Here is a 13,354-nt window from a genome sequence, read left to right as displayed (position 1 = left end):
CTTGTTCAGTGAAGAATACCTGTAGTCAGTCTTAGCAATAGTGAGAATTACATTTTTAGATGCTCACAAAAATAGTCATGGCTCATTTAGCAACAGTGAGAATTACATTTTTAGATGCTCACAAAAATAGTCATGGCTCATTCTCTCTGCCATTCTGAAAGACAGTAAAGAAAACTAAAGTAACTTCTCACACCAAAAACAATAGGGACAATAGTTTTCTATGCATGCCAATTTGCTCCAATTTACTATCCATTGCCCTAAGAGAATACAAATGGAATGACTATAGCTTGGTAATGAAATATACAATCCCATATCCTGCTATGTACCTATCTTCACTTGCTGCTGCAAATAAAAGGAAACCTCTGCATTTGAAGTGTTTTTATTCCTGAAAGACTATAATTACTTTCCAAACAGAAACAAAGTCAAATTGATGTCTCCCCTAAACGGATATACAAGGCAAAAAAAAATCAACATTGTCATTTAGATTGGTAGAAAGATAAGGATAAAAAAAGATTTTCTTCCTGATGAATGTTGGCCATTTTCCTCTTGAAAGGGAAATATATTGAAGATAATTACTATTTCAGTCCAATTATATATTCATTGAATAACACAACACAAAGCACAACAAAACTGATATCAGATGACATGCTGGAGCAATAGCTATCGATATTCCTTGTCATCCACTGAAAAAGCTTCCCATAGTTTTCAAAGCCCATAATCACAGGCCTCAATACTATTATTGAAATATAGTTCAAGATAGCCCTTGAAGATTTGAGGATCAGTTATTGTAGCCTTAACAGCTGGATCTAGCTTCATCATATCAACCCAGCATTTTAACTTTGGAGTATGGTTCAAACACCTGGAAAAGAACAGAAAAAGATTTGAGGTAACAATGAAATTTTGAGGCAATTATCTTTGCTTATGTTGCCCTTAAGATAGTGTTCAGTGACATATCTAGGTCAATAGTATAGAAGGGATCCAGGTTCAATATCCAAGTAAAACTGGAAAAGAACTTTGTCTGAAGCCCTGCCATCATTAACCAGCATGGAGAATGTATTAAATTAGATGGCTCAAGACACTCTTTTACATTCCTAAGTGTACATAGAAAGATATATAGTTCTCAATTTGGATTGTGCTTGACCTCCTTAAAGGAAAGTGCTACAGATATAGCCAGATACCTGTAGTTTAGATCAAATGCATGATTTCATTATTTCAAATTCCGTCAGTTCAAATTATAGGGGTTTTCCAGCATATATGATTGGCTTCCAAAACTTTCAAAGTACTACCTAAAAAGGTATTGCTGACAATTAGCAATTATAGAAAGTAAATACAGTGTTAAAAGAATTCAGCCCAAGCTTTCTACTTCCACCTGTGAGTTAAGAGGAATAGAGGACTATCATTTGAAACTGTCTCAATATTCTTGTGTCAAAGGTGCTTTTCCAAAAGTTAACTGGACTGGTTTTTTCCTTGAGGAAGAAAAAAACACTTCACTTCTCATCCAAAAAGCTTCATTAGTTGTGACTGGGATGGTGGGGGGGATGAAGCATAGATACCGACAGGTCAGGGGGGAGGGAGGAATAGAAGAATTGTATTTCTTTGCAGTTATCTGTTAGCATCATTCTGAGAGTCATTGAGGCCACCTGGGAGTTTATCTGTGCCCTCACAGGTCACTTGAATCAGAGTGCAAATGGCTCTGGCATCTTTTTGGAACTACTGAAAGGACTGCATTGTAGACAGAAGATAGGCAATGTCTTATTCTTCCCCCTCTGTTGACAGAGGACTGTTCTGGATCACTGACAATCTCCATAAACTCTTATTTTTCTTGTTTGTCCCAAAGCTATTAATTTCTGATTTGCTAACTCAGAAAAACAGAATGTCAAGAGACATCACACCCAATTCAAAGTATGGACATGGGCATCAGTCATGAGAAGAAAAATAATGATAGTCTAAACCGAACAAAATTGACCTGCTAATAAATTCTGCTTCAGAAAAATATATTTCATCTACTTGCCTTATGCAGCAAAGTTAGAAGATTAATGGACATATTCAAAACAGAAAAAAGATGATTCTCCTATTCTCTTTTGCCTCCTAATGACATCCCTTCTATGTAAATTAGAAATAAAACAGATGGCGCTAATATAGCTTTTCTTGCAGTAATCTACAAAAGTAACCATGCACAGGATTTAAGAGCAAAAACTGCAAAAGATTCAAAGCACTTACTCAATTAACTGCAAGGCCTCCATCCGTTCAAACCATGGCCAGATTAGATAATCAATCATGGATACTGAATCTCCACCAAAGAACTTAGTTTTGTGGTTTCCAAGCATCTAAGATAAAGGAAGATGCGACATTTCTAAATAAAATGTAAGGCCTGCCCCCATATTTACAGAAATTAAATAGGGAAAGATGATAAAAAATGGTAAAGATGGTTCACTGCAATTCTTATTCTGTCATCCATAATTTGATGTATTTACTTAAATTATTTCTATGCTGCTCAATTGTGTTTACACTGGTTGGTACAGGACACATTAAATCCAAATTTTAAGAATTGCACAATAGACATAGAGGTGTTAGTGCCAACACCTTTTCTTTCCCCAAATTCAAAATTTATTATGTGAAATTAAGCTATAGAGTTAAAACTAAAACATATGGGAATGTTACAATAAGAATACTGTAAAATCGGATTTTAAAGAAGAAACATATGAGGGGGAAAAAATCTTAAAAGTGCTTAAAATAGAAGTAACTATAAAAGTGAGGGGAGTGAAACAGAAGATGGACAGTAAAAATGGATCCATGCAGAAATTGTTTGTATTATTTAGGATCTGTCCTATCCAAAAGCAGAAACAACTGCCTGAAACAATCTTACATTAGGAGTACAAAGATATTTTCACTGTAAACAGTTTCAAATATGGATCTTCATAAAACTCAAGCTCTGATCAATTCAAGGATCTTGGAAGTGTTTTGAGTTCAGATCAGTTTTGCTTCAAGTTCAACAAATTTCCAAAGCTTCCTGAATGCCTGAAATAATTCATTTTGCAAAATGAGTTCCAAGAATTTTTTCAAGCCTTGCACTCAGACTGGCTTGAAACAAAATCTTTTGTATACAAGCGTATTTCTACTAATGAGAGTGTATTTCTCCATGCGCAAGTCTGTTACCAGGAATAGTCCATCTCCTTTAAAATGATTTAAATGTTAAGAGTTTTAAGAATATGTGTTAATCCACCAGTAAGGCTTAATTCTTATTTGTACTATTTTGTTAACAGGAAGGGATAGGGACAAAAATGAAGGCATTGATTAATAAAGAGAGCTAGCACAAGCAACAGCTTCAGAAATGTGCATTTTCCTACATAGAGAGATGTTTCTTTCTTATTTGCCTCTCTTCAGATATTTGATCTGCACATCACATGGTTAAATGTATTTTAACCATGGTTTGTGGAGTATCAAAATGGCAATGTGGCTTATTCTGAAGTATTCTAGTCACTGAAAGATGGAAGGGGTTATCTCCAACTATTCTAATGAAAAAGCATAAGTTTAAAATTTCTTCCTATGGAGAAAACTTATCTCACCAGTCGCACGCAGTCAGCTGAATGTGGCTCAACTCATTAGTATCCTAACAGATACACTTATTAGTAACAAGACCTTTGATTGCTTGAAATCTTTTATCTAGCCTCCTTTTGAGGTGACATTATCAGTTTCATCTTTCAATGACTAGAAAAATACTTTATGGTAGACTCAACAACCATTCCAGTCATTAAAAAGAGAGCTTTCAGGAAAGGGACTATCAAATTCCCAACAAGGATAGAGATTAAGAGACTCACTGTATCAACGTGCCACCAAATGCTAGATAAACTTGGCTATCCTATACAGTTTTAATAATATAGGTGGTACCAACAAGTCACTGCCCTGTTATTGGGAGTCACGTCATGTGACGTGTCGCAACTCTTTTTGCATTGCGGGTAATGGGGTGGGCGTGGCTTCGGTACGATGAAACCAGCCCACGGGCCAGCAGTTTGACACCCCTGTAGCTGAACCTCTAATTAAATGGAGTGTGATGAAAATGGAGGTTTCTTGTTGGCTGAGTATGCCAGAGCAATGCTTTCCCTAATTACTTGCTGATGGTGGATGGTGTAAATTCACATCTCTCCAGGTATCTATCATCTAGGGTATAGTCAATTACCTATCTAGGGTATACTTGAAGTATTTTCTTAATACCGTGTGCACATGTAACTTCTACCAGGTCTGCTTTGGATAGAAACGAGGGGATATAGTCTTTTGTGCTGAATAGAATTACAAATCCATCTTGGATCTAAAACAAAGGTCTGATCTTCACACCGCTTTATCTTGATGAAACACATGCAGATCACCTTTCATTATAGAATACCGTTCATTGGCCAACTTTTCTAGCTAAAGTTAGGAATACCAGAGAGAATGTTAATAGGAATCTGTCCAAAATAAGAAACTGTTAGGAGCACTAAAAAGAATGACAAGAGAATCAGTGAATCATGGAGGGTGACATGAACTTTATACATCTGGAGAAGCTGTATATGAATTTCCTGGGATTTCAGGAAGAGAATAAGTCCATCTTATTGATGCTTGGGGCAATGATAGAAAGGCAGCTGCAGCCTGATTCCTAGTGCTGCTGCTTTGTGGATTCTTTTCAATGTTCTTTCCATTCTACATCCTCCTGGATCTATAAGCCCCTCTCCTCCCTTTCTGTGGAAGAATTGGTAAAAATATGCACACCTGCTGAGTTCTTGCTGACCTGGTTCTCCCTTCTCTTAAAACAAAAATAATTTTTTGTAAGTTGATAAGTTTTTAAAAGATGCAAAAAGAATAGGGGACACACACTTGTCAAGGCTTGTGCCATACAACTTCCCTGTAAAAAAAGTAAAAATCTCAGACATAGCCACATCTACTCAAGTACTGTATGAGAATGGCTCCCCCTAGGGACAGATTCACACAACTTCATATAAATTGAAAAGTTATTTAAACTACATCTGACAGCACTGTGTACCCCTAAACAAGATCTTATTAGGAACAGAGTATCGTACAATAAAAAACAACTTTGCCTTTAAAAATGGCTGCAACTGATGGGAACAGAATAGAAAAGTTCACCTAGCATATACAATATGTCAATCAGCATTCAAGGAATGCAGGGAATTCTCTACTTCATTCTTTTCCAAATCTCATGTCCTCCAGAACTATTCTGCCTACAATATAAATCTCCAAGCCACCACATTTAACAAGATTCTAATCTGGAAGGCAGCTATAATTCATTATGACATTTCATTGCTTTCTTTTAAAGAATTAAGGTCATGAACCATTTACCTCTTCAAGCTTAAGAAGCTTCTCCTGGTACTCACTCTTTGGTGCTGATGCATCTTCACCATTCCTGATAGCCAGAGTATACTTGTAGCCTATTGGAGGTAGCTAAGTAAATAAAAAATGATACATTACCAAGGTGTCCCAAAATATAGGATGTTCATTCAAGAAACAAAATATTATGGGAATATAGAGACAATATCACCAACAAAGAATAAATTGTCCTTATAAATAAAAATGGGGACCATATGTCTTACAACAGCAATTAGGACCAGAGTTTCTATTGCTAAGCAATGTGACAAAGTGTCACATTGCTTAGCGTTAGCAATCCCTGCTGTTAAACAAGAATTCTGGACTGATAGGCAAACACCTCCTCACCACTGCTGTCTTCCAACAACCAGGTTCAGCAGGAAAGCTGGCAAGTACCAGGTGGCTTGCAAACAGGCTGGCAGGCAGGCAAGTGGCTACTGCCAGATGGCAGAAGCAGCAAGCCAGGGAAGCATAGTCCAAGTGCATCAGGGCTTGGAGTACTTGCTACGTGGTGGGAGATGATACTTGAGAGTGCACAAGTGGAGGGGAGGCATGCCTCGAGCAGTGGGCTTGGGTGATTCTTGCTGGATGGGAGGGGATGCACAAGAGGTCACAAGTGGCAGACAGGCATGGTGGAAGAGGGTGCGCAAAGGCATGTGAATGGAGAGGGATGCACCATGCGAGCACGGGGACCTAGGCTGGCTGCAGCCAGATAGGAGAGACAATCCAAATGTGGCAAGGCATGGGGTGGCGGCAGCTGCCCAAGGGTGTGAAGTAGCTGGAGAGATTGGGTGTGAGCTCAAGGGTCAGGGAGAATGCACAGATGGAGGAGACTTTCCCAAGCAACTTGTCACCTTTTCTGCTGCCTTCCCTATTGACTTTGCTTCTAGGAACCAGCAGGGAAAGTTGCAAGTAGTGATCATTTGAGTGTGGGTTGCTACAACTGCTGTAGGTGAGAGCAGTTGAGCAATTCAAAGGTAATTAATTTTGAGAAAATTATGGCTAAGAGTGGCTTGGATACAGTGGGGAAATTAAGCTTAAATAAAAATCTTGAAAACAGGACACATAATGATTTAATAAGATGATTTTCATAAATACAATTGAAATATAAGCTGATTAAAAAGATGTTATATGTTGATGTTATTGTTAGTTGTACAAATACTAGAAAAATCTTTATACTCAACCTTGTACGTATTGCAAATATAAAGAATTACATTTGTTTAATGCAAACAAAAAGGAGAATACTATTGGAAGAAGAGAGCATCAGGGAAATATATCATTGACTAACATATTGATTAATTATAGAAATTATTATTGATTGTTCTTAAATATATGAACCCAGACAACACATTGGGATTGTTATTGTAAAAAAAAATCAATAAAATATAATGATGAAAAAGAATTGTAACTATCGATTACTCAACATCTCTATAATGTTGAACTGTCACTGAACAAAGACTAGATATAAGATAACCTTTATTGTCATTTTTTACTGTGGGCACGAGGACACACATCAACGACTACCCATATTTACTTAGCAACAGCTCCTATACATAGTCCCAAAATCATAGTATTGCTGTCTTTTTGAAGCATTCAGAATTTAGAAAAAATTTTAAAAACAATGTTCCTTTCATTTATCTCATAGGACTGTGGTGGCGAACCTATGGCACGCATGCCACTGGTGGCACGCAGAGCCCTCTCTGTGGGCACGTGTGCCATTGCTCCAGTCCTAGGCCTTCAGCTGGGTTTTATAAAAACCTTTTCGCTTTAGGCCTCCGCCACCATGTGCAAAAAGAAAAAAGTTTCAATCAATCAATTTCAACTTCTCACGGGGAAAAAAAAGATCTTGCAAAGTTGGAATTGATTGAACTTTTGAGTTCCACCCACTCTGCCTTTACCACTGCAGCCACACCAACCCAATTGGCCACACCCACCCAATGGGCCAACCCAGCACACGACGATACATAAGTGCGTTTTGGGTTGCAGTTTGGGCACTTGGTCTCTAAAAGGTTCGCCATCACTGTCATAGGAGATACAAATGACAGTAAGGATTTGTCTCTAAACTACCTATTTATTCCTTTGGTCAGATTCAAACTCTCCATATTGCCTACACTTCACAGAATAATCATCTTCTTCCCAAAAGAGTTTTCATTAACCAAAATAATTTTCATTCAGTGGATCCCAAAACTTTGAAGAGTGTTCTTTATACACTTTAGTAAATAAACAAAAGACTGTGTTTCTCAACCTCAGTAAAATGTGAAGTCTTCAGCTCCCAGAATGCTAGCTGCAGAATTCTGGCCAAATTTGGGGGCAGAATTAATAAAGGAATCAGCCTAGAATCCCTATGTAGCCACAAGCAAAGTAAGTTCAACCTCTCTTGAATTCCTTTGACCCTTATCTAACTCCAAGCATGTGCTAGCTAGCCCTTAGCAGAGAATATTACTGTCCATAGGCATGAGTAATATACATTAATTTGATTTTTTGTACCTCATACCTACAGTTTCAACACAGAATGGAATAATTAATATTTGAGAAGAAAAAAGGTAAAACACAAAGCCCTAAACTAATAAAATCTTTGCTCTTTAGCACAAACTGAGGCTGCTCCAAGTCTGGTTCAGAGTATAGTTTGCTAATTAAATCCTACTATGACTCCTCACCCAGAAGTCGGAAACCTTCCATAATCACTACAGACACTTTGAACTATTTACCCAACTTACCTCACGTATTGGTAATAATGTTTCTAATCAAATTACCATTATCTGAGGCTTTATTTCTTCAAAAAAGCAGAGAAAGTATATTGTAGCAGAAGTAGCTAGTTTCTTTTTTTAACAATATTTTATTAATTTTTTATAATCACAAATCCTTAATATTTTATCAGCAACATGTTATCTGGGTTCCAATATTTAGCTTACTAGTACATGTTAAACTCCTTTCGTTCTACCTCATTTTTCTAGCCATTGATAAAATGTATCTCATGTTCTAAAGTATTCTGAATCTTCTTTCATTTTCAGCGTAAGTCTGTCCATTTCTGCACAATCCAAAATTTTCCTAATTATCTCTTCCTCCACTGGTAATTCTTCAGCTTTCCAATGTTGAGCAAATACAATTCTCACTGCAGTTAGTATATGTAACATTAAATATACACATTCTTTCTCATAATTTCCTACAATTATACCTAACAAAAATAATTCTGGCTTAAAAACTACATGTTGTTTTATCATTTTCTCTAACCATATATCTATTCTTGACCAAAACCTTTTAGCTTTAGACCACCACCTAGCATGAGATTACATTGCCCAGTTATCATAAGATGGTTCATTATCTTTCCTTCAATGAAAGAATTTATTCTTTTGTAGAATTCACTTTGCCTATTCAAACACATTTTAAGCATCGAAGAAAAAGAAAGCCACATTCTCAAGAACGTTTATGGAGATTGTCAGTCATCCATATCATGCTCGTCTCAAACATGTTTTTTTCAAAAGGCAACGGGAGTATCGAGGAAGATGTTTCGCTTCTCATCCAAGAAGCTTCTTTAGTTTTGAATTAATTGATCAATTAATTTACCGCCTGTCTCAATAGAGGGGGAGGAATACAACACCACCTATCTGGTTTACAACACAGTCCTTTCAGCAGTTTCAAGAAGATTACACACGCAAATGCATTCTGCTTCAGTTGACCCTGAGGGCATAGGATAAATCCTCATGTGGTCTCAACAGGTGTCAGAGAAAGTAATAATGTCCAAATGACTGCAAAGGAATATAATCCTTCCATCTCCCCCCCCCCCCCCGCCTCCTCTTTCCCCAACCATCCAGCCAGAACTGAAGCAGCTTTCTGGATAAGAAGTGAAATGTCTTCCTCAAGGAAAATAACATAGTCCAGTTACTTTTGAAAAAGCACCTTTGAGATACTCAAGATTTATCAATGCAATATCAAAATAGAAATGTATCAGCTGTATTGTAATCTTCCACACTAAAATGAATTTCTTGCTACACTTCAGTAATACCTTGGAAAAGTACTCCAGGAGCATTTTCTGATAAGCTTTTTCATAAGGGTCCGCAGGGTACAATTTCTTTTCTGGATAAGCTTCATCCAAATATTCACAAGTTATTGGAGATTCATAGATCAGCTGACCCTTGCTTGTTTCTAGCACAGGTACCATTCCAAACGGGCTCTTCTCAAAAAACCACTCTGGTTTGTTTTTCAAATTGATATTAACAATTTCATGGCTAGGTAGAATGAGAAGAAACCACCAGGTTAATTCTTTCAGGAATACATTACTAAGATTGGCTATACAAAAATGAGGTTGTTCAAAGTTGTTGTAATGGGGAAAGTAAGAGGAGGAAGGTATACTGGATATGTTCACAACCTTGAGTTATTTGTAAAATATTAAAGATGGGATAGAAATAGATAAATAAAAATGAAAGATACGACTAATAATTACTGCTATATGCTGTTTGAAAAATACAACATGATATTAACTCCTGGAAACTGAAGAGAATACTTTTAGATTCTGATTTTAGGGATCCATTTGTGTTCCTCTATATAACATTGTCTCCACCACATTCAAACAAGACAACCAAAGAAGTTAGTGTCTGTGGCTTGCATTTTACAGCCTGACATCCTGTTCCTTCCCTTCTTTCAACAAAGTTTTGGAACAAGACGCAGACTATGTCCGTCCTATTGGATTGCATGGCATGGCTAAGAGTGTAACCCCGTGGTGGCAAACCTGTGGCACGCAGAGCCCTCTCTGTGGACATGCGCGCCATTGCCCCAGTCCTAGGCCTTCAACTGAGTTTTATAAAACCTTTTCACTTTAGGCCTCCGCCCCCATGTGCAAAAAAAAAGGTTCAATCAATCAATTTCAACTTCTTGCAGGGAAAAAAAGATCTCGCAAAGTTGGAATTGATTGATTGAACTTTTTAGTCCCACCCAGTCTGCCATTACCACTGTGGCCACACCTACTCAATGAGCCATGCCCACCCAATGGGCCACACCCACGCAGCACCCGATGATACATAAGTGGGTTTTGGGTTGCAGTTTGGGCACTTGGTACTCTAAAAGGTTCGCCATCACTGTAACCCTTACTTGGATTACTATGGAGGACAGTTGTTTTTTTAATGTATCTAAAGCATGTCCTATGGCTGTTCATACAAAAAACAGCTTACCATTATAATAAAATTGACCACAGGCACATGCTCACTCACTATTTAAAAAGATTGAAGGATACTATTAAATAACTAAATGCCACATTCCTTCAAGTTTCTTTGAAATCCAAAAGGAATGTAACTCAGCCAAGCCTATGCCTGAAATACTGCATTATATTCTAAGACCAATAATCTACTCAGGCAATCAGTCTTGAGCAGATGACCTCCAATCATCACAAGACAAGAAATCCTGCAAATGATCAAGAAAACATATTAGATAATCAGCAACAGAAATTTACCAAGAATTTAAAAGAACACAACTACCCCCTTCCCTTTAGCTATCCATCAATTTATCTATTATATTTCTAAATTAGTTCTCAGATGAAATCCTTCAGGACAGAATCCCCCTGTCATGGTTCCGATAAATGAGACAATTCAAACAAATTACAGGCATATTATTTATCTAAAAAGTCTTAGTAATGAAATGAAACATCGGCACTCATGGAGGGATGCCAGAATCTGACCTCTCCTCCCCTTGATACATCATATCCTGCACAATCTCTCTCCCCTAATTACACGTCATAAATCACGTTCACCAATTAGTTTCACATGTGAAATTACACTTCCCCTTCTGTGCAGCTAATCTTATCTTCTCAAGATAGCCGTTTGAAAATTTCCTTCTCTTCAAGATTCAAAGCGAAGCAGTTTAAACAAAAGGCTTTCTCATATATTGTCAGTGCAAAAACATGTCAATGTTTGCAGCATTGACACCCCTATTGAACTAAGGAACAAATCTGAAACTGAATATGTTCTATGATTTTAAAAGAAGGAAGGTAACAAGTCTTTGAAGACAATTGCTATAAGTCCTGATATGTACCAACTATCTGCTAATTTTCAACCCAAATGGAGATTGATATTTTTACATTAAGCCCTAATGAATATAGGAGACAGATATCTGCTCATACTTGATTCCTTTGGCTTTCAGGACGAGGCGTGTTCTCTGTGCAAAAGGGCAGTAACGCATACTGTAGAGACGGATGATTCCTTCGGGGACTGGCCCTGGAGCAGAGGCTCCTGAAACACATACAAATCTCCAGTCAGAATTAACAAAAACTACATTCTATCTTGAAGATAACCAATAAGCCATCCGAAAAATAAGATAACCTTTATTGTCATTTACCTGTATAATACACAATGGCACATATTAAAATGAAATTCTGATGCCCCCTGCTCTCGAAAGGAGGAATGCCATCCACCAAACAATGTCACCATCCCAAGGATAACAACAACAGCAGCAGCAGCAACAAAGACGCCAAGTTATACAAAAATCACAGTCCATTTTGAATACAGAGCGGAAAAAAATGAGTCTTGATTGTTAGCAAGCTTGATAGTATATGGAACAAAGCTGTTACACAGAATCTAGTTGTTTTGCTTCAGATACCACAAAGCCTTCACCCAAAGGCAACAATGAAAACACGGCATTAAGGTGTATAATATACAAAAAGAAAAAAAGGTAGGAAATAAAACCCTCAAAACAACCATGGTCTATCTTCTTACTACACCTACTCATTATTGTTACTCACTCCAATAGTTTATCTTTCACAGCCTCCCTTCATACAATATGTTAAGCTTGTGTAGTGTGTTTATGGCTCTGTGTTGTACTGCTATTTACCCAGTGTGTTTAGTGTATAGTTCAGTCTCTTGCAAAAATCCACATAAAGTTAATTCAACAAACCAGGATTAAAACTACCCAAGCTTCATGTGTTTTATAAATGCAAATATCTACCTTTGAGTCATAAAAGCAAGGAATGAATACCAAGAATACAAAACATCGTTTTGTTAGAGTAATCCTTATTGGCCAAATTATAAGCAATGTTATGCACTCAAGTTTAATGTCTGTTAACATGCATACAATAAATATACCGGGGCAAGGCTGCATATCAGAGCCATACATTCCACTATCAAAGGCACATTAGAAGGGTACACGCCCTCAACACGTAATTGGCTGTACAATATGTAGCATTTTTTAACCGAATAATGAAATCCATTCATTGCCTCTGGCCACAGAAGACCAGAGAGGGGTAACATCCTTAACGACATTATAAAATTCTCCCGAAAACCTCCATTGCATGTCGTCCCCCAGCTCTTGAAAAACGGTGTACGTGAAGACCAGCCCAGGCCGACAACCCACCGCCTTAGGGAAGGTCACACAACAGCCTTCACCGAACTGATGATTGTATAACTCCCACAGCCCTAGAAAACGAGGGTTGCCTTAAGCCAGTTGAATTAGATAAACGTGCTCCTCCTTGGATCAGAGCGCTTTCTCACCTTTTCCCAAACTTCTAGCGAATTCCCCAGACATCTTACTTCGGGCCACCACCAGACAGAAAAAGGAACCAGCAGTGCACGTCGGAATTTCCCAAGACTCCGCCTTTTCTCTCAACCTCTATTTTCCTTAAGCCTCCGCCTTTTCTCTCTTCTCTCGACGCAGTTTGGCTCCTCCCTCTTCATTGATAGACAGCATCTCCCTCCGCTGGATGCTAAAGAAGTTCGAGCTGAGTGATTGATTGCGAAGTAAACTACTTTGGCGGGCTGAGCGAATTGATATCGCGGTAAATAATTCCGCGTAGGAAACTGGGACATAGTTTCTGGTTAACTGTGAGGCTCCATATAACCGCAGTTAGGAAGAGTGCAAGTTCCATCGTCTATGTAAATATAGGTGTAAAAATCAAATACAAGAATTAAAAGGATGCTAAAGACTACTAGAGCTACAACGCTAGTTGATTGACACGAAGCAAATGACTTTGGAGGGCTGAGCGAATTGATATCCCATTTATCGCGGTAAATACTTCCGCCGT

The 13,354-nt window shown here is 37.8% G+C and overlaps 1 protein-coding gene across 1 annotated transcript; it reads right to left on the bottom strand.

Moving 5' to 3' along the window:
* Nucleotides 1-363: 363 nt before the first annotated feature.
* On the bottom strand, nucleotides 364-12,927 carry GSTO1 (glutathione S-transferase omega 1). Its single transcript, XM_081328295.1, has 6 exons — nucleotides 12,825-12,927; nucleotides 11,462-11,570; nucleotides 9,356-9,578; nucleotides 5,329-5,430; nucleotides 2,221-2,327; nucleotides 364-859 (listed from the first exon to the last, which is right to left on the bottom strand). Exons 1-6 carry the CDS (start codon nucleotides 12,856-12,858, stop codon nucleotides 706-708), a joined length of 729 nt encoding a protein of 242 aa, XP_081184421.1. The 5' UTR covers nucleotides 12,859-12,927; the 3' UTR covers nucleotides 364-705.
* Nucleotides 12,928-13,354: the final 427 nt, after the last annotated feature.

The sequence above is a fragment of the Vipera berus genome, assembly GCF_964194415.1.
Source record: "Vipera berus genome assembly, chromosome: 5".
Lineage (NCBI taxonomy): Eukaryota > Metazoa > Chordata > Lepidosauria > Squamata > Viperidae > Vipera > Vipera berus.
The sequence above is the reverse complement of the archived record's forward strand: the minus strand, read 5'-3'. Positions and strand labels throughout refer to the sequence as shown.